This window comes from Trachurus japonicus, chromosome 8, assembly GCF_045865225.1.
Source record: "Trachurus japonicus isolate A0001 chromosome 8, Traja_1.0".
In the NCBI taxonomy this organism is placed as follows: Eukaryota; Metazoa; Chordata; class Actinopteri; order Carangiformes; family Carangidae; genus Trachurus; species Trachurus japonicus.
The window spans coordinates 26,270,562-26,291,492 of NC_140914.1; the positions used below are offsets into that span (position 1 = coordinate 26,270,562).

At 41.7% G+C, this 20,931-nt stretch overlaps 1 protein-coding gene across 1 annotated transcript in view; it reads right to left on the bottom strand.

The window, feature by feature from the left end:
* Positions 1-20,931, bottom strand: part of LOC146983445 (scavenger receptor cysteine-rich domain-containing protein DMBT1-like) — a 73,686-nt gene that overhangs the window by 7,126 nt on the left and 45,629 nt on the right. Inside the window, exons 2-4 of the mRNA XM_085785613.1 lie at positions 17,140-17,454; positions 13,237-13,548; positions 11,596-11,910 (exon numbers count right to left, since the gene is read on the bottom strand). Coding sequence (XP_085641739.1) covers positions 11,596-11,910; positions 13,237-13,548; positions 17,140-17,454 — 942 coding nt within the window. The remainder of the gene's footprint in view (positions 1-11,595; positions 11,911-13,236; positions 13,549-17,139; positions 17,455-20,931) is intronic.

Here is a 20,931-nt window from a genome sequence, read left to right on the forward strand (position 1 = left end):
GGATGTGCAGAGGGAGGCGCTGGAGGCCCAGAGGAACACTGTGGCAGCAGTCGGTGCTGTGGTCCAAGAGCGGCAGAACATGAACCAGCACCAGGACAGCAAATTCACACTGCCATTGTGGCCCTAACTGCTGCTGTGACAGGCCTCACAGAGTTTTTAAATAAAAGAAATGAATAAACCTTTTTCTTGAATCTTTTGTCACAATGCAGGAGGTGTGTAATATTTGTTGAAGTTGCATAGAGGGACAACAATTTCAATGTTGTGTTTTCTATTGATTTATTTACACACACATATTCAGTGGTCTAATAGGTGGGGGTTGTCATGTATTGATGTTAATAAAAGGAGGAACCAAACCGTTGTGCTGATAATGAGCTGGTTTATTCACTGACTTTGACTGACTTTAACGTAACACAGGCATGTACAAACAACGTCGCCATGTATACGCCACGTCGTGACGTCACTACGGCAACCTGTAGTTACTTGTCACAACAGGGGTGGGGGGTTATAAATGCTGCATGGCTGCAGCTCGTGCCCGAAGTCCCTGTTGAAAGCCCTTATGGCGGGGAGGGAGCTGTGGGTCCGGGTCCACATTGAGAGGTGGAGGGAGACCTGGTGGCAATGGCACCCCTCACCTCACTGCCACATTGGAGGATGGCACAGGCCCAGATTATCCTGCAGACCTTTTGCGGGTGGTAGAGGAGCCTACCCCCCGAGGCATCTAGGCAGCGCCAACGGCCTTTGAGAAGCCCGATGGCACGCTCCACCACGTAGCATGCACGGGCATGGACCTCGTTATACTGGGTTTCCTGGCCACCCTGTGTGTCCAGGATGGGAACTAGTAGCCTAGCCACTATCATCTGTAAGTCACAACGATGGGGTGAGCATCAGCCTTGAAAACTATTTATTAGGTAAAACACAACACGGGGGGCCAAAGTCCAAAGGAAAGATAAAAAACACAAAGTAGCAACTAAAAGGTCAACAGGCCTAAGTCCTGGACAGGTTTATGATCAAAGTACAAAAGAAAATAAGTACAACATGAGAGTGAAAACCAAGAACTAACTAAGAACAGGGAACATCACATGGAACAACAACGATGACAATAAACCGACAAGAGCCAGAGGGAAACAGAGGTTATATACACGAGGAAACGAGACACAGGTGGTGCAATCAGACACAGGTGAGACACATGAGGTAATCAAACAGGCGGGAGAACACAAAGTAAAACAGGATATAACTCAACCACATAGAAAGAGACACCAAGACAAGATACAAGGACACAGACCATGACAAACCCAAACTCTTGAACCATCATTTCTTAGGTTTTCTGGGTGCAGACTTCCAGCTTTTTTGCCTCCGTATGGAACAATCATCGGGCGCATGGCGTCTGTCCGACTACCCATTTCTCCGACCATACATTTCTTTATTTTTGCGTCCATTAGTCCGACCTCCCACTTCTCCGACTTAAGTAGCCCTAACCCTTAACCTTACCCTAAACCTAACCTTAACACTGTAGAATAAGTAGTCGGAGAAATGAGCCGTCGGACTTTTGGGCAGTCGGACTGATGTATGCTCCCCACAATCATCTCATTCATCAGCATTGGTTTTCACTCTCCATTTCCATACACTTCCTGTACCCTGGCTGGTGATTGTTAGACTTATAACATAGAAGAAAGAAGAGTGCGCACACCCAAAAGAAGAAAAAAGGCTGGAGGTGCTCGGCTAATGAACAATCAATATTATATTATCAGTTTGTTTGACAAGAACAAAGCAAGGGAAATGTCTAAACCAACCACATACGGTAGGTTGGTCCACATGAGTATCCTTAAATAGTGCAACCTTAGTTAAAATGATGATTTCCTCCTAGGTTCGTTACCTTTTTTTGTCGGTGTAAGCTATTATTATGTAGAACGGTGGAGCGCAGCCACATGCTTATCAGAGCTATGCTACGGAGTCTCATGGGATTTCTTGGTTTTCCACATCAAACTCATCAAATACACAATCCAGAAACTCCAAAACAGTCACAAGTTGTGACCTGCACATTCACCACACTATGAGATAATAACAGAACGTTACGAGACAGAGTTGTTTTAGAGATAAATTCATGCAAAACTGCTGATGCGCGTTGCCTTCAGGAACAGTTTTTCAGCAAGAAGTCTCTGTATTTACCTCGAAAACAGCTCCATCTTGTAACGTTCCGTTATTATCTCATAGCGTGGTGAATGTGCAGGTCACAGCTTGTCCACCAGAGCGTTTTGGAGTTGTTGGATTGTGTATTTGATGAGTTTGATGAGGGAAACCAAGAAATCTCATTAGCCTGCGTAGCGTAGCTCTGAGCAGCCTGACGCTCCGCTCCTCCGTTCTAAAAATAGCTTACACCGACAAATAAAGGTAACGGACCTACTGCTATGACTATAGCGATTATGGCAATGGCCAATTTGCCAAATGTTTAAGTGGTTGTTTTCTTATTTTCAAATTTGGTCTTTGAGAGGAAAACTGATGATAGGACTTGAGAACAAATTAATCGAGGAATGCATGATATGTTTGATACTACAGTATGATCTACATTTTAAGACTGGGGACAAAACAGACAGTACTTGAGACATGGTTCAAGAACCAAAACTAACCACATCATGTAATGTATACTGTGTACCTACTGAAATGGTAATCTGTTAATATGATGCAGTATTAAATAATCAAAGGTAAGGCATTTATTTCTATAGCATCATTCAATAGGCTATGTAACTGAGCCAGCTGGCAGTTGTCACTTGAATAGTAGACATCTAAAAGTTCTGCTAAATGTTCTCATCTTATACATTAATGTACATGGATGGAGTTACATTTATGTAATCATTTTCATCATCACTGGTTTCTTCTTCATCATCCACTCTGGGGTCATCCACACTGAAACACACTACTGTGGGCACAATGTTATTTTTGGCAGCGTCCTCGAAATCATTGTTCTCTTGATCAACATTCTCATAGTCATTGTCTTCATCATCATCTACATATTCGTTTTCAGCCACTGAAATGCAAAGCATCATAGGAAATGTGAATACATAAGCACTTTTATTAAAGTGTATATTTAAATGTTGTAAACTGTGTGTGTCCTGGTGAGCACCAACCTTGACGGAAAAAGAAAACATGAGGTAGCTCATTGTCTTGTTTTCTTTTCCTGCGCACCAGACAAACCACCGACAAGACAAGCAGGAGCAGCACCATCCCAGCAGTTACTGAGGAGACCAACAGCATCCAAGGCACTAGAAGAGAAACATTAAAGATTTCATCACTGAAGACATGACTAATTGTCACATGTCATGTTCTGTTAGTCTAGAGTGAGTCACTGTACTAAAACTGCATTTTTGTGCAGTTTTACTTTAGTCAAATAATCATAATGATAATAATTGCAGTGCCCTGAACACCAAAAATGTATGTATATGTAATAGTGACTTTGATCCTCCCAAAACCCACAAATGACATGTGCGATGATTCACGCACACTGTTAACCTGTTTTTCCTCAGTCGATGTGAGGGTCTACTTTACTTTACTTTACTTTATTGTTTTATTGTACGTGGACAGTCCCAATTAATCAACTGCATTAAATACAGTAAAAAGGGCAGCTTTAGCCAGCATGGCTAATATCCTGCTGTAGTCCCCGGCCAGATGACAATGGGCATCCTAAAAAAACAACAACAACAATATATTACAACACAATGATTAAAAAGAATCAATAGGGAAAGGATAGAACAGGTAGGCATCAGTACAATAATGGCCAGAGATTGGCCTAACATTCTCCGTGCATGTCTCTGTGTTTCAAACTTGTCCCTTCTCCATCGATACACTGGTCTACATCATCTTTTAGCTCCTGTGGCACCAACTTGATTCTGACCTTCTGACACTGCAGTTGTCCAGAGCCAATCAGATGGACAGTTACATTTACTGGCACTAAGGCTGTCACGATCATGATCATGATACTAAAATTTTCAACTCAATATCGATATTAAGGAAAATATTCGATACTCAATATGGATAAAAAAAGAAAAGAAAAATCTCTCTCTCCCTCTTTCAGTCACACACCTGTTTTTTTTTTTTTTACTGTCTTTCCTGTCTGCTCTCAAGGAAGGGGGGGGGGGGTATTTTACTGTTTTCTCTCTCTCTCTCTCTCTCTCTCTCTCTCTCACTTGCCACTTTACTGTAACTGCTCTGAAGCATGTCTGTTCCTCTGAGCATGGCCATGGATCTGACTGGGCTCCTACATTTAACTCAACGGACCACCGGTCCGGCCTTCAGCCCCGGTGTGTCTGGCAGGGTCAGCGGTCCCGTTACCGAAAACAGCCGGACATGTTCATGAGTTCATTAAAAAAAAAAAAGCCCGGACGCCTCGGACAGGACGTGAGAAGTGGACATGTCCGGGTAAAAGAGGACGTTTGGTCACCGTAAACGTAGCCGAATAGATGGACATGCCTGATAATGTTGTCTTCAATCATTAACGTCAGCTTTTAACCGCTAGCTGTGGCTAATGGCTAATATTAAGATGACAACATAGCGACGAGCCCTGTTATGCACAAACTCACGTAGCAGTGAGGGGAGGAGAGGTGTGTACCTGCTGCTGGGTTAGGCGTCTGTGAAGGGACAGAGAGAGAGAGAGAGAGAGCGAGAGAGAGAGAGGCGGCAGCGGCGTAGGCTACTTTTGACAACCCACACAGACGCAAGTTATTTTTTACTTTGTAACGGAAGCTATTTAAAATGTAACTAAGTAAATTTCTTCCAACAATATGTAGTCAAGTAAAAGTAAAAGTACTGATTTTAAAAATTACTCAAAAAAGTACATGTACACAAAAAAGCTACTTAATTACAGTAACTTGAGTAAATGTAACTCGTTACTTTCCACCCCTGGAAGTGAGTTCCAATTTTGTAATGCTTTAACAGAAAATGATAGCTGGCCAAATGTACTTTTCCTGAATGGGACTGTTAAGTCATCACGAGTGGCGCTTCTAGTGATCTGACTAGTGTTACTGCGTTGGTTTATGAATGAGTTCAATGGTGGAGGAGCTAAACCATGCAGGATTTTAAAGACCAGACAGATGTTCCTATATTTTATGATATCCTCCCAGCTCAGAAGTTTATGTTTGTGTAAGATGGTGCAATGATGTGAGCTGTTCGGTTTCTGGTCCAAAACTTTAAGGGTTTGCTTGTACAGCGTTTCCAAAGGCTTCAGTGTTGAGCTGTTGGTTTGTCCCCAGCTTGTGAGGCAGTATGTTATAGCGACATGATCATGGCATTCACATATAATTTGGCAGCATTAAAGGTCATGGTATTTCGGATATATTTAAAATTTGCTAAACTAAACCTAATTCTTTGACTCACTTTTTTTATATGTGTTTTGAACGTTAAATTGGAATCAATAGTGATTCCCAGATACTTTACCTCTGACACAATATCAATATTATGACCAGATATAGTTATGTTCGGCACAATGTTGCACTGCCTTTTAGTAAAGAACATTCCCACTGTTTTATTTAGATTAAGTTGGAGGCAGGAGCAGTTTAACCACTTCGAGATCTGCTCTAACGCTGATGTAAGTTTAGCAGCTGCCAACTGCTTTGTTTTAGCATGCACATACATTACAGTGTCGTCCGCATATAACAAGGTTTCCACATCAGGACAGACTGATGGCAGGTCATTAATATATAAAGAAAACAGTAGTGGACCGAGGATTGACCCTTGTGGTACTCCAGTGTACAACTCAAGAGCTGGAGAGAGTTGGTTGTTAACAACAACATGTTGACATCTACCAGTCAGGTAAGATTCAAACCACCTAAGTGCTAATGGGGAAAAATTGAAGAATTAAAACACTGCCCCAACAACACCTCCTTTGTCAACCATAGCTCGGACCTTGTCTATGAAAAGGCAGTTAGCTGTTTCAGTGGAGTAGTTTGCCCTAAAACCGAACTGCATAGGATGAAGATTAAATTGACTGTTGTTCAAGAAGGAGACAAGCTGCTCAGATATCCACTTTTCAGCAACCTTGGATGCTACAGGTAGGATGCTAATTGGGCGATAATTGCTGATGTTCTGAGGGTCACCTGATTTAAAGATAGGAGAGACAATTGCAGTCTTCCAGGTGTTTGGAAATACTCCCTGCAATATTGATAAATTTACAATTTGTGAGATAGGACAGGCTAGATGGTCTTTTAAAGATTTGAGCATTGCTGAATCCATCCTGTATATATCCTTGGCCGTTGAAGTTTTAAGAGAGTTAATTATCGCCTTAGGTCTAAGGGCAGAGGATGTTGTTGTGATGACATGTAAAGCCCTTTGAGACAAACTGTTTGTAAAAACAGGCTATACAAATAAAATTGCCTTGCCTTGCCTTGCCTGACTGCACAGAGAGATGGCTGGGCGTGCAGCAAATGATTGGCCAAGAAACAGTGAAACAGTTGGTCACGTACTGTATTTCCACCACAGCACAACAGCTGCAAAAGTGTGTCATTAATGCCGCCACTGCTTCAGAGTTGGGGGCAGACACACAGTAACCACCTGTTACCGTCACCATACCGACGAGCTACGTATCCTTTTTTATGTTCTTTGCTTCAGCCAGTTCTCACAACAGCTGTTCTGTTCTGTTTAGGCTTATCAATAAACGATGACGATGCAACCCAACCACACAGCTGTTAAATGATTCGCTATTTGTCTGTGGTATCAAAGGGATTGTCCATCTCTTTGATAGATTTTTTTTTTTAGATGCACTGCAGTCTGTTTTGGTATTTTTCTCCCATTGCAATATGTCTTACATACTGACTAGGTTTCTGAAAAGCAGTATTTTGAAATGGAAACCGAGTCCCTGTTGTGAATAATGGGAAAATATCTTCAAAATATGATTGGATGTGGCCTATATAGATAGATTAAAATCCCAGGTATGTTGTTTTTGTATTTTGTGTCACATTGTTTTATTGTAGTAGCACACTCATTGACAAGAAAACTTACTTTGTTACAGAATATGAAAGAACAAAGCTCAGCCATTTATGTATTTCGCTCATACCATTATGTTTATAAAGTGTTCTAATTAATTGTCCAGGTTTTGCTTTCAAGATTAATCGTGCAGCCCTACTACTAGTGATGTCACTTCATTTGAACATTTAAAGGGACAACGAGGAGTTTTGGAAAAGCAAAGCGTTTTCACACTACATTTATGAGCCTCCGCGCACACCGTAAAATTCTTTGACCGGCGCAAGACGGACTCATCTTTTCATTCATCAATAATTAAAGTCAGAGGTTCACATACCGTCGTAGTTCCGACCATAAACGGCGATTCGGCTGCATTATTCTCATGACTCGCCACGAAACCGAAAGTAAGGAAACGCTGGTCGGCCTGACCAGCATTTCCGCCACCACTAATAATAACAAAATAACGATAGAGACAAAACGATATATTTATCGAAAATGGGTCCATTAACAAGTGTGGGTAGCGGAGATTCATCCACATTAACGTGAGACTTTTTTATAACCAAATAGAAACTCCTCGTTGTCCCTTAAAGCCTCAGTATGTATTATTGGGGCTAAAGTGTGCCATCCAGCGTTAAGATTCTAGATTGCAGCGCTCACTCGCTCACCCCTGACGATGGCCGCTGAGGACAAACACGTTCGCAAACTAACTGCTAACAATACCTTTGACCAATTACTGCTGTTTAAATTTTTTTTTTTTTTTAATCATTCTCATTTTTTTTTAACACACGTGACCTTCAGTCATATGTCACAGCAAAAAGTTACACAGGAGGACTTAAGGGATGTGCCAGTTACGCAGTGCGGTCCCATTAAGGAAGATCAGAGGACAACGTACTCCGACATAGATACGGTATGATCAGCTGTTAACAACGGCACTGCTAAAAAAAGAAAAAAAGACGTGGGTCGCTCTCTCCTGCCGGTTGAGCTGCAGCTCCACAGCGGTCAGAGGAGCCTCTGCTGTCTGGCTGCACTTAGCCTAGCTGCTAATGCTAACTAGTGTTTTGTAACAGAAAAAAACAAAAACTACATCGATCATTCTCCATGGGCACAAGCACAGACACTCAATAGTGCGTTTGATTGGGTTTGTCCGCTTTTGCGTAACATATTCAAAGATGGCGATGCAACATGATACAGTAGCCTCCGGTGGGTGCACCTACCACCTATGTATTTAATGTAAACATAAACAACTTATTCTGAGCTACGAGACAGCTTTCATTTGTGTGCGGTTGTGATTAGACTTCGGTAAATACGTATATAGAGCAATATTTGATTTTCGCTAATAATAATAATACTGCCCCCTTTAAAGGTCTTTTATGAACAAATGAGAGCAGATTGTGCCAAGTGTGAATTGCTTATGCTATGCAGTGATAATTATCTACTATTATTAAAGTCACAAGAGCCATTTATCCATCAAGTACTTCTGCTTTTGACATTTCATTGTGCTTTCACAGCTCTTCACCGGAACACAGTGACATTCCCACTCACCTAGTAACTAACTGCAATGGAAATAGTTGGTTTCTGTTTCTGCCCACTCTCATGTGCTCCTGGTGCTCATTTTTTCCTTTGTGTTGTCTTTGTATAAGAACATTATGGGAAAATAGAAATTAAAAAAAGAACTGAAACCCCTGTCTGATAAATATGTTATCTATGGGCCTGACTAAAGGCTTTCTTGTATAAAAACGTGCAAACTTGATGTCACCCGCAAAAAAATGTGCAAGCTGATCTACTAATCGGGTGTACTACTATGTGGCTGCTCAGCTCCGGGACTGAGAGACGTCACCTCTGCCTTCACCCCGTCTTTGATCCCTCTGGTCAGTGTGGCCTGAGTGTCCCAATACTGCAGTTTGCATGTGCTGTCATTTAGCGGGTTACTCTGAGTAGATCACCTGTTTTTCGTGCGCTAACCAAACACATTTTACCAGGAGCACGCAATTTAGTGCCCCTTATCTGGGATCTTAGTAGATCAGACCCTATGATTATGCATGCTACATGAGGAATACTAGCAAATAGTGCCATTGTCAAATAATTGTTACTCAACTTATTGGTAAAATGTAAAAATGATTTACTTATTCTACTTACACTTGATAACAATGTTTATTGGTGTTGTCTCTGTAGATCTGAATGTCCTTGAGGACAGTGTGACTTCATACACACAGCTGTAGTTGCCCTGGTGTTCATACTCAGCTGCAGGGAACTCAAAGGAGGCTGAGTGGTTGACTGCAGACTTGGTGACAGTGTTCTTGGAACCAGAGAAGATGAGATAGAAAACGCCCCCAGTATAGTGGGAGGAAATAGAGCAGGTGATGATGAAGCTGTAACCCTTTGTGACCTGTGCAGCTTCAGGACTCCAGACCAGCCCTCCATCAGGAGATGTCAGGGAGATGGTGGGCTGCATGGGCACTGCATATAAAACAAAAAGAAAAGACATAGCCTATATGGTACATTGAAAACATTTAATTTTTCAATTCAAAAGACAAATCACTAATGGCTAGGGTGGCATTTCATTGCATCACCTTTTTCGACAATTTGGGGCAGTGTAACACTAACAATATCAATTCCATATCATAATCTGCAGTAGGAACAAAATCTTAATTAGTTAAAGCAGAAGTAAGTGATATATTTGTGTTAATATAAGTCTTAAATAGTTATATCTTCCGACAGCAATCACTTACATAGAGTGTTTAGACTGAAACACGGGTCTCTCAGTCCCTCTGCTCTGCTGTAAGCCGAGGAGAAAACATTTATCGTATCCTACAGTTTTTATCCAATGAGGAGAGAGAACGGCATGCAGGGCTGTGTGTGCAGCCAAGGGACGCCATGAATGTGGCGACGTAGCGACGAGGACTGTTATGGTGCGTTCAAGGAAACTCGTATTTTTCCGACCGTGAAGTGGTACCAGTTCGATCTGGTACGAGTTCACCAGTCGGAAGTTACGAGTGGCCGTTATAGTGACTTTCACCGGTAAAACAGGTCGGAAAACACGAGTGGGTTGCCTGAAACGCTACAAAGTCGTAAGTTGTGACTTGAAGCTGTAATTTACGATTTCAAAAGCCTGCCTGGAACGCAGCATTAGCGAAAACGACCGGACCACTTACTTCTGCTTTAATTGCCCTGGGGTGCCCCAGGGGACAACCGCCATTGTGACATCCCACCAGTCCGACATAGGGCTCTAATTGTCTAAATGGCAACACTTCATTTTCTATCAAACATCCCATCATTCCGACAATTTTTGCCTCCTATGTTTGGAATGATGGTATTTATTATTATTTTTTTTTTATTATTTTTTTTTTAAACATCCTGCCTTTCTGACAATTCCTTTAATAGCGTATTTTTTCCCAAAAAAGATTTTGCACTGGTTGGGCTTAGGCAATGAAGAAAGGAGTTGGTTAAGTTTAGTAAAAAGACCAGGTAGAGGCTAGACAGGCAGACTAGTCCCTGGCCCAATTCCAATCCGACCCCTCACGGACTCACTGACTTAGAGGCGCGTTCACGGGAAGTCCGTGAGTGTGTGAGGGCTGTTCCATTGTCAGATCATCAAGTCAGTGAGTCAGTGAATGAGCCCTTACTGCCCCCTTACCGTAAGTCCGCACCGATGCTGACTTTGGGTGGGGGAATTATCCACAGTTCATAGCGTTGTGAAGTCAAACACATGAGATGCCGTCGGAACGCAAGTGTTAAAAAAAAAAAAAAAGTAAATTAACACGCGTGGTCAGAGAGAGCTCCGCCGCTCTCTTTATTGTTAATGGACAGGAGCAACAACCAGAAAAAAGAAAGAAAGAAAGAAAAAAAAAGAAGAAGTTTACTGTCAGTATTAACGTGCAGTTTGTGATTGATGATGATTTGATCATATCTGATCCAGGAACATTTCGTTTTGAGTCCGTCCCCCTCACACACGTTGTGCGTATTGAAAGTACGGTAAATTATCGGTCCAAGACCAGAGTCAACAACATGTTGTTGTCAAGGTAACGTGTCGTGAGAGTGGGTAAGTGCTGTTCCATTCATGTTTACAACATCTGGACCCTCACAGACTCTCACACTTTGTCACTTAGAGCTGACGTCACTTTAGTCAGTGAGGGTTCAGGGCTTGGGGGCGGATTGGAATTGGGCCCCTGTCTACGCTCTGCTGTGTAAGTACACACAACCATGTGGGCAGCAGGGTATTCCTCTATCAGCAAAGAAGGGAGTCACCTGTTGAGTAATGCACATTTCCTCATATTGAAAGCCTTGTCGGAATAGCGGTATGTCGGAATGGTGTTAGGTCTAAATGGTGGGATGTCGGAATGACAGCATGTAACCGGGGGGGCCCCATAACCTTTTAAGTTTGATATGGTGAGATTGAACCCCCTGAGTAACTATCCAGGACAGAATGACTAAAATTGCATATGGCCAGCCCAACCAGAACTCAACTAGACAACATTGCATTTCATTGTTACCATGATCTACATCTCTGCGTGTTTATTCTGACTGAGGTGCTAAAGTGGTTCATTATTATTTGGTTTAGACCTCTAGATCTTTATTTATTGGATAACATACAGATTGAGTTTTACCCTCCTATGGTTCCAAATACAGTAAATGAGTTAATATTTCTCTCACCTGAACAGATGACACCAGCGTCGTCATGATGTCCACAGTAATGTTTCCCAAATCCTCTGTGCCGACACTCACTTACAGACTCTTCACTTCCTGAACAGGCAATGTCATCAAGCCAGATTTGCCCAGTTCCTTCACCAAAATCGGCTGAATTTGTTACACTCAGTGCTGGACCACAGCCCAACTCACTGCACGCCACCATGGCATCTTTTAAGTCCCAGTTGTAATCACAGACTGTTCCCCAGATGTAGTTGTGATAGATTTCAACTCTTCCAGAGCACCGAGTAGATCCAGATCCAGCCAGTCTGATCTGAGCACCTAACAGATACAAGACATAACAAACTATACTTTAATAACTCGTTTGGTCCGGACTTTCAGACTTTTCAGTTTGATCTGAACCTGAATTCCGATGTGAAAGGTGCCGCACCAAAGGACCAAATTTTGGTCCCGGTCCGGACCAAACAAACTAAGTTTCGTACCTTTTTCAGTGTGAAAACTATTTTTTCTATGAGCCTGTAAATATTCTCATTTGTCCAGGTCATAGTTATCTCAAGGAAATTTCTTTAAATTACAAACTTTTTCTATGATTTGGACCTTCGTATCAATGACAGGAAGTTTCTTTCTTCTTCTGCTCTCGATTTACGGTACAGGAAGTTATGTCACGCTAACCAGCTGACTCAGCAAAACAAAATCAGACATGTTCTATATGACAAAAGGAGCTGAAATAGTATTACAATGGGAAAAAGGTGGTTCGCTCGATTCATTTTCTGTAAACAGGAAGTAACGTAAGCCAGCCGGCCGAACAACGCAGCGTAAACAAAACAAAGGGACATGATGCATCCAGTAGGTTTGTCTTGTAAAGTCTGTTATTCCATTTGCAGTGTGAAGTCTTAACCAACTGGACCAAATGTATTACAATGTAACAGAACACAGACCTTGGTTCGGACTTTCAGGTGTGAAAACGCCCTAAATTACAGAGGGAACACAGAACTTTGTTTGACACTGACAAAGAAATGATGTGGATCTGTTATTTCATGTCCAACACCTGACCAGCTTCATCAGGTCAGTGCCAGCACTGATACCAGGGTTCCTACAGCTTAAGACAAGTTAAGTTCAAGAGTTTTTAAGACTTTTTTAATGCCACTTCAAATGAAATTTAAGACCGACTTCACAATAAACACAAATGCAAAAAAAAAACCCAAAACAAAACAAAAAAAGGCCACCACATCAATTACATATGGTTAGGGACATTTTTACCCACTTTCCCATGTGGTCCAAGGTAAAGTGACTGCTACATGAACGATGGGGGATGATAAACTAAAGAGGACACGTTTGCTCGTCGGTATGGTAACGGGAACAAGTGGCTGTTACTGTGTCTGCCCCGACTCTGAAGTAGCGGCGGCATTAATGAACGGCTGTTCACGTCACTGAAATGCTCAATCGAAGCTCCGATTTAAAAAGCTGAGCTGCGAGTGTCGTATATCTCACTTGGTAGAGCACGCCCGCTGCAACAAGATATACATTTATTTGAAATAGGCCAAAATCTACTGCACTGACACTCATCTAGATATCTATTTATTGGATTACTTAGAGATTTAGTTTTACCCTCCTATGGTTCCAAATACAGTAAATTATTTCCCTCACCTGAACAGACAACACCAGCGTCCTCATGATGTCCACAGTCATGTGTCCCAAATCCTCTGTGCAGACACTCACTTAGAGACATTTCACTTCCTGTACAGGCCACATCATCGAGCCAGATTTTCCCAGTTCCTTCACCAAAATGGGCTGATTTTGTTACACTCAGTGCTGGACCACAGCCCAACTCTCTGCACACCACCATGGCAACATTTAAGTCCCAGTTGTCATCACAGACTGTTCCCCAGGTGTTGTGATAGATTTCAACTCTTCCAGAGCAGCGAGTAGATCCAGATCCAGCCAGTCTGATCTGAGCACCTAACAGATACAAGACATAACAAACTACACTTTAATAACTTCCTCAAAAATAAGAACATTTGATGTCACTCATGTCAAATATGACTCATGTTTGTGTTTACAAACACAAATGTTGGTTGTCACTGAATGAATATAAATTACAGAGGGAACATAGAACTTTGTTTGACACTGACAAAGTGTCCAACACCTGGCCAGCTTCATCAGGTCAGTGTCAGCACTGATACTGATCAGGTGGGTTCATGTTTCTGTAGCTCCTTTAAATTTGTAGCTGGATCATCAAATCTAAAACTAGACACCATACCAAAATATACAATAGGCCAAAATCTAAGGCCCCGTCCAGACGAATACGCGGCTTCACCGAATCCGATCTTTTTCTTAAAGGGGACCTATTATGCTCCTTTTTGCACCAACTAAAATAGTTCCTGGGTGTCTTAAAGACATGTCTGTGACGTGCTTCGGTCAAAATACCCCAAAGATCAAACATCACAGCATTGTCAAAAACAGGGCTCTGCAAAACGGTCTGTTTCAGTGGCCCCTCCCTTTAAATGCAAATGAACCACTCCCTCAGCATTGCGTTACCATGACGATGTCTACTACTAGTACCTATACTGATTTGGCCAAAATGTAGTATGCAAACAAAAGCTAAATCTGCAGTAGGCAAATTGCCAGATCTCCAGTCTGCATCTGACCAGTCTACATTGTGTAATGAAATGTGCCCATGACCTAGTCTCACCCTAACCAAAGATGGTATGGAGTAGTCTTTGCCATGTAGGCTACTGTAACCATGTAACATGTAATATAAAAATGCAAAAATAAATATATAAAATAAATTAAAAATATATGCAGACTGGTCAGTTCATTGTAAAACAGTTATTTATTGATGTAAATGAGGTGATTTGTGCACATAGACTACAGCAGCACTGCTCCTCTCCTCCTCCTTCTCACAGCTTCACTTTTCATTCAAACTAATTCAACTGCCACAAGATTTCATCAATGAGACCAACATTCTGCTAAATAGACTAACCACACGGCGGTAAACGTCTAAAAAACCTGCGGGTATGTTTATTAGCGATGGTTTTCTCTACCGCGATGAGCACGGACGCCTGCCCGGCCAAGGAGGCCTGCAGACGGGCTCTGCCTGTGTGAGGAGCCGCTGCAGCTCCGGAGCTCCGGTGCTCCGGCGCTCCGGCGGTCCAGCGTTACGTCGGTCCGGCGAACAACGTCGCCCCGGCGGTACGTCGCTTCTCACACAGGTACAGCTTCACTTACATGAAACGTCGGCGTAAACTTCTAAATAAAACTTAAAGTAAAGTGACGCTACAGCGCTAAAACATGCAGGGAAAAAGCAGGAAGTAGTCCGCTCCGCTCTCCGCTGTGACACCAGCCACAACAGAGCAGCATGGGAGGAGGCGGGGCCGGCTGGAGCAGAGACCTCGGCATGACCATGTAGGGGAGTCCGGCACGCCATGACGTAGATGCGAGCTCATGTCAAAAAAAACTCAGCGCAACCGAGTGTAACAGGTGTGCAGAGAAATCCCAATTATCTAGCAGGGTTTACCTCCAAATGCATTAACCTCAGGATATGACACTTCCACGGCCTCTAGAACCATTATCCAACATTTTAAACATATATAAAAGTCTGAAAAGCTGGAAAAGCATAATAGGTCCCCTTTAATCGTTTTGAAAAAAATCTTTTTTTTTTTTTTTTTTTAACCTTTATTTAACCAGGCAAGCAAATTAAGAACAAAATTCTTATTTTCAAGTGCAGCCTGAGGGGGAAGGGGGAGGGGAGTGCTAAAAGTGAAACAAGGTTAATAAATTACACAGAAAAATTCTATACAATACAGTACATACAATATATCAATATAATCAATAAAATACAATACAATACAATGTAATTAATCAATGGGGCATGACAAGAAGCCTGTCAGCAAGTGCAGGAGTTGACTGTGATTTGTAGTAAATTTTGTTTGAAAACAGAGAGAGACGTGAGGACAGAAAGTTTAAGGGTGTTTTGTAAGGTGTTCCAGTCAAAGGCTGCAGCGAACCGGAAGGCACTGCGTCCAAAGACGGTGCAGACTTTGGGGATGGAGAGGTTGATGATGAATGCACTGGACCTTAGATTGCGGGCAGGGTGAGAGAGGTGCAGAAGGGAAGAGAGGTAGAGAGGTGTGATGCCGAGAATGGTTTTGTAGATGAGCAGAAACCAGTGATGGAGCCGTCTGGTGTGGAGGGAAGTCCAGTCTACCAGGTTATAGAGGTTGCAGTGGTGAGTGGTGAATGGAGCCCCAGTGGCAAAACGGATGGCGGAGTGGTGGAGTGGGTCCAGTTTGCTGAGAGTGGAGTGAGGTGCAATTCTGTATATGGAGTCACCGTAATCGAAGATGGGCAGGATGGTCATTTTGACGAGTGTATGTTTGGCTGCACGGGTGAAGGAGGCCTTGTTCCGGTAAAGGAAGCTCAGACGAGCTTTGACTTTAGACTGAAGGTGTTTGATGTGGGTGGTGAAGGAGAGTGATGAATCCAACCAGAGGCCAAGGTATTTGTAACTGGAGACGAACTCTAGTTCAGAGCCGTCGGCACAGAGGATTTTTGGGACAGGGGTGGGAGTGTGTTTCCGGTTAAAGATGATGCATTTGGTTTCTCTCCGTAAACACGGCATCGTTTTCAGAAATACCTGCGTCCACACGGATCACCTGAAATGACCCAAAACGCTGTAGTACCTACATACTGCAGGCGTGTGTGTGGCGCTGCAGCGCTGCCTGCCACACATAAACACTTAAGACAGCTGAAGAAGACGGGTCCCCGCTGTAATTCAATAGAAGAAGTCCCCAGCTGTATTCAAACTCAAACATGGATTAAATGTTGACAGGGAGTCGTGTCAGAGTAAATATTACGATCAATGATGATTAAACAGGCGCGATTCAGCCGCAGCGCCGTCTGAGCGACGCGACGTTAGTCGGCCGTTGTTGTTGTTACGTCCATAGACTGTCAGTCTGCAGCTGCTGCAGCGGTCTGTGTCTCTGTGTGTGTGTGTGTGTGTGTGTGTGTGTCTCAGGTTACAGGTAGAGCGGCGGGGGGCATGACATCATCGTTTCAGAAACAATCCGTATTGGCCGTCCAGACGAAAACGCTGGGGCGGCGTTTTCAAATTTTCCCACTCTGGGACCCGTTTTCACCCCCTGAAAACGCCGGATTCGTGTGGACGCGAGGCCAATCCGATAAAGTATTTATCCGGATTCGAAAAAAACGGATTTGTCTGGACGGGGCCTAACACTCACACAGAGATCTCGATTTATTGGATTAGTTCATTTGCAAAAGCAGATAAGTGCCATTTTGAAAAAAATGAGCTAAGGCTTTGTAATTATTCTTTGCATAGTGTTGTTTTCAATAAAACTTTATTTTTTTGAGATATGTCTGTTTTGTTACATCTCAAAGTCATTCAACTTTGGTTTGACTGATATCACCTTATGTAAATAAAAAATAAAAAATGAAGATTATAGAATTATCTGCTTTTGCAAATTAACTCTTCAGATTTAGTTTTACACTCCTAACTTCCAAATACAGTATTCAAGGTAATATTTCTCTCACCTGAACAGACGACACCAGCGTCCTCACTGTGTTTACAGTTGTGTCTCCCAAATCCGTTATTCTGACACTTACTTAGAGACTTCTCACTTCCTGTACAGGCCACATCATCCAGCCAGATTTGCCCAGTTCCTTCACCAAAACGGGCTGATTGAGTTGCATTCAGTACTGCACCACAGTCCAACTCTCTGCACACCACCATGGCATCATTCAAGTCCCAGTCGTCATCACAGACTGTTCCCCAGATATTGTTGCGATAGATTTCAACTCTTCCAGAGCACCGAGTAGATCCAGATCCAGCCAGTCTGACCTGAACACCTATCAGGCGCAAGACATTATCTACTATTTAATATTTTGCTCAAAATTTGGAAACATGGAATATATTTCACAAAAGAATGGACTGACCTCCAGCTGGTACAGATGAAGCCAACAGAAAAGAGACTACACGAGAAAAATATGGCCTCAATCAGTATTTTTGCATTGTTTTATTTCCATTCAAATTTATTTAACTGAATTCAATGATAGATATTTAATATGTCTTACCAATTGTCAAAAAGTGTAGGTTTCTCTGCAGTCTGTGCGGCATGGTTCAGAGGAAAAAGCTGCAGTGTATCATTTATTATTGAGGCAACATGACAGAAATCTGAGCTACTAACGACGCAGACACACTTCACACTGGTCTCATTTCCTGTAAACCTCTCTTTCACTTTTCTTTTTCTTCTGAGTACTTAATTTTACAAGAAAGAACTGTTCTTTCTAGGCTTCTGTATTTTAGCCATATAGCGGTTACCCCTGAGAAAGTAACAGACTGCAATTTATATTTATTAGACTTTATTTCATGAGTTATTCACTAAAAATTTCTAAATAAAAAAACAAAGGTCAGACACACAGCCACTCCTAGACCACATGAGAGACTGTAGGCCAACATCAGCATCATTACCTTGTTTTAACCCTCAGGTCCTGTTAAAACTGACTTGCGTTATTCCTGTTAAGGCCCATTTTCGAACCCTATGGCAAGCAACACACCACATAAAAGTAAAGTCTTTAGTTGCTTAACTTTGGTTGTCTTCTGATGTATGATGTATTATTATTATTATTATTATTATTAATATATTGTGGCCTGTTTTAATGAGGGACCACTCTGTTACAAAAAATGTTGAAAAAATTAATAAATAAACAAAATAAATCAAAAATTAAAACAGCAATATCATTTCGTCCTACTATTATTAGAACAGTCATATGTCTAGGGAGCCCCCTAGGGGACATGGTGACATTTTTTTGTCTGAAACATACAAATAAATATACTTTATTGGCTGCATTAATTGGGGGGGTGAAAGAAAACTTCATTCCGGTCTCCTTTTTTCTGTTGTTTTTACTCAAAATAATGAAATTAATTTAAACTGTGGGCTATAACTCACTGATGGCAGCTGCATCCTCTCAAAAAAAGGAGAAAAAAATGTAAAACAGAAACAACCCGCAACTCGTGTCATAGGCTACTGTGCTTCACTGATGTGCTAAATAAATGTAATGTCATCTATCGTTTTTGCCTTGCAGAGGGGAGTAAACACGATTCTGGGATGCTTGCAGATTCCAGCTTTCTGACTGTCCTGGAAGAGCATGCCGTTTCTCCAGGTGGTCAGCGCATGTGTGTGTATGGAGACCCTGTATACCCACTGCGTGTGCACCTTCAGGCTCCATTCCGTAATGTGCAGCTCACTCCGCAAATGCAGGCTTTTAATAAGAGCATGAATGAAGTCAGGCTGTCAGTGGAATGGCTATTTGGTGACATAGCCAATTACTTTAAAGCAGAAGTAAATGGTCCGGTCGTTTTCGCTAATGCTGCGTTCCAGGCAGGCTTTTGAAATCGTAAATTACAGCTTCAAGTCACAACTTACGACTTTGTAGCGTTTCAGGCAACCCACTCGCGTTTTTCAGACCTGTTTTACCGGTGAAAGTCACTATAACGGCCACTCGTAACTTCCGACCAGTGAACTCGTACCAGATCGAACTGGTACCACTTCACGGTCGGAAAAATACGAGTTTCCTTGAACGCACCATAACAGTCCTCGTCCCTACGTCGCCACATTCACGGCGTCCCTTGGCTGCACACACAGCCCTGCATGCCGTTCTCTCTCCTCATTGGATAAAAACTGTAGGATACGATAAATGTTTTCTCCTCGGCTCAGAGCAGAGCAGAGTGACTGACAGACCCGTGTTTCAGACCAAACACTCTATGTAAGTGATTGCTGTCAGAAGATATAACTATTTAAGACTTATATTAACACAAATATATCACTTACTTCTGCTTTAAGTTTTTGGACTTCAAAAAGAATTTGAAAATCGAGTTGAATAGCGTGGGGAAATTATATGTTGTGTCTGCTCTGTTGAGAAATGCACTGACATGCCTACACGGTAACCAGACCTCACGTTTTTTTTGGCCTTGAGCCCCCACACATTCGAGAATATTTCTCATAAAATAGATGGTGGTTGTTTTTTTGTTTGTTTGTTTTTTATATGTGAACGATATCTCAGTTAATTGTTTTTTATTGTTATTATTATTATTTTGAATTAAGAATAGTCTTCACTTAAGGCAAGGCAATTTTATTTGTATAGCCCGATTTACAAACAGTTTGTCTCAAAGGGCTTTACATGGCATCATAACAACAGCCTCTGTCCTTAGACCCTCACATCCACTGAGGAAAAACTCCATAGAAAACCCGGGATGGGGATCCATAATTAACAATTATCATTTGTATTCTGGATGTTTATTCTTGCTATGTGTGATCAATATTTACAAGAACTGAACAGAAATAAATGTCTTATACGTCCCAAAATGAGTCATACTTTGTTTTCATTTCATAGCTGGTATTCAGTTTACAAAAATAATGTTTCAGTAATAAATAATATTCACAGCTTGTACAAAAATAATGTTTCAAAATAAATAATATGCACAGCTTGTGCAAAAATAATGTTTCAAAATAAATAATATTCATTGCTGGAAATGATGTTTCCAAAACAGGCCTACTCTTTTTTCTTCAGGCTCTCTATTAGGGCACTTAAAGAAACAGAAGAAAGGCCAGCAGCACTCGTGTCCTTCTCATTGTCCTTTATTACATACTGCGTCGGCGCTTAACATGCACAGACCGGTTTCGACAACGTCTTCCTCAGTGTGCAAAATTCAGCAGGAAGTGATGCATTTAAATACTCACAGGTGTGGTTAATCACTTGATTGATCAGTATAAATATTCAAGACAAATAACAAATTACAGACATTAGAAAAATAGAAATATGTAGAAAAATGTAACAATATATAGAAAAATATAACAAATATTCAACAACCCAGACATCTCAAATATTATAGGTAAATCCACAGGTAAATAGACCAATTAAAAAAATGCGGTCAGCCATTACAATAAAAGGAGACAGAGCACAACAGCACAGTGAAAACATAAAGTGCTGGAAAAGCTGTAGCTCCCTCTATATATAACATAATACTCATCCAGTATCAAAATGAAGATCCAGTATCAAAATGAAAATGAAATACCAGACTAAAGCCCTACATCAAGCCACAAAATACAGAATCCAGAATATACTCCATGAGACTCCACACCATGCACATAATAGAAAACTTTACCAACAATATGCACATGATAGAAAACTTTACCAACAATATGCACATAATAGAGAACTTTACTGACAATATGCGCACAATAGAAAACTTTACCGACAAACATTATAGAAAGCATCCCAACAACTCCTCATTCATCCCTTTAGGGTACTCAGTCTGTAACATGT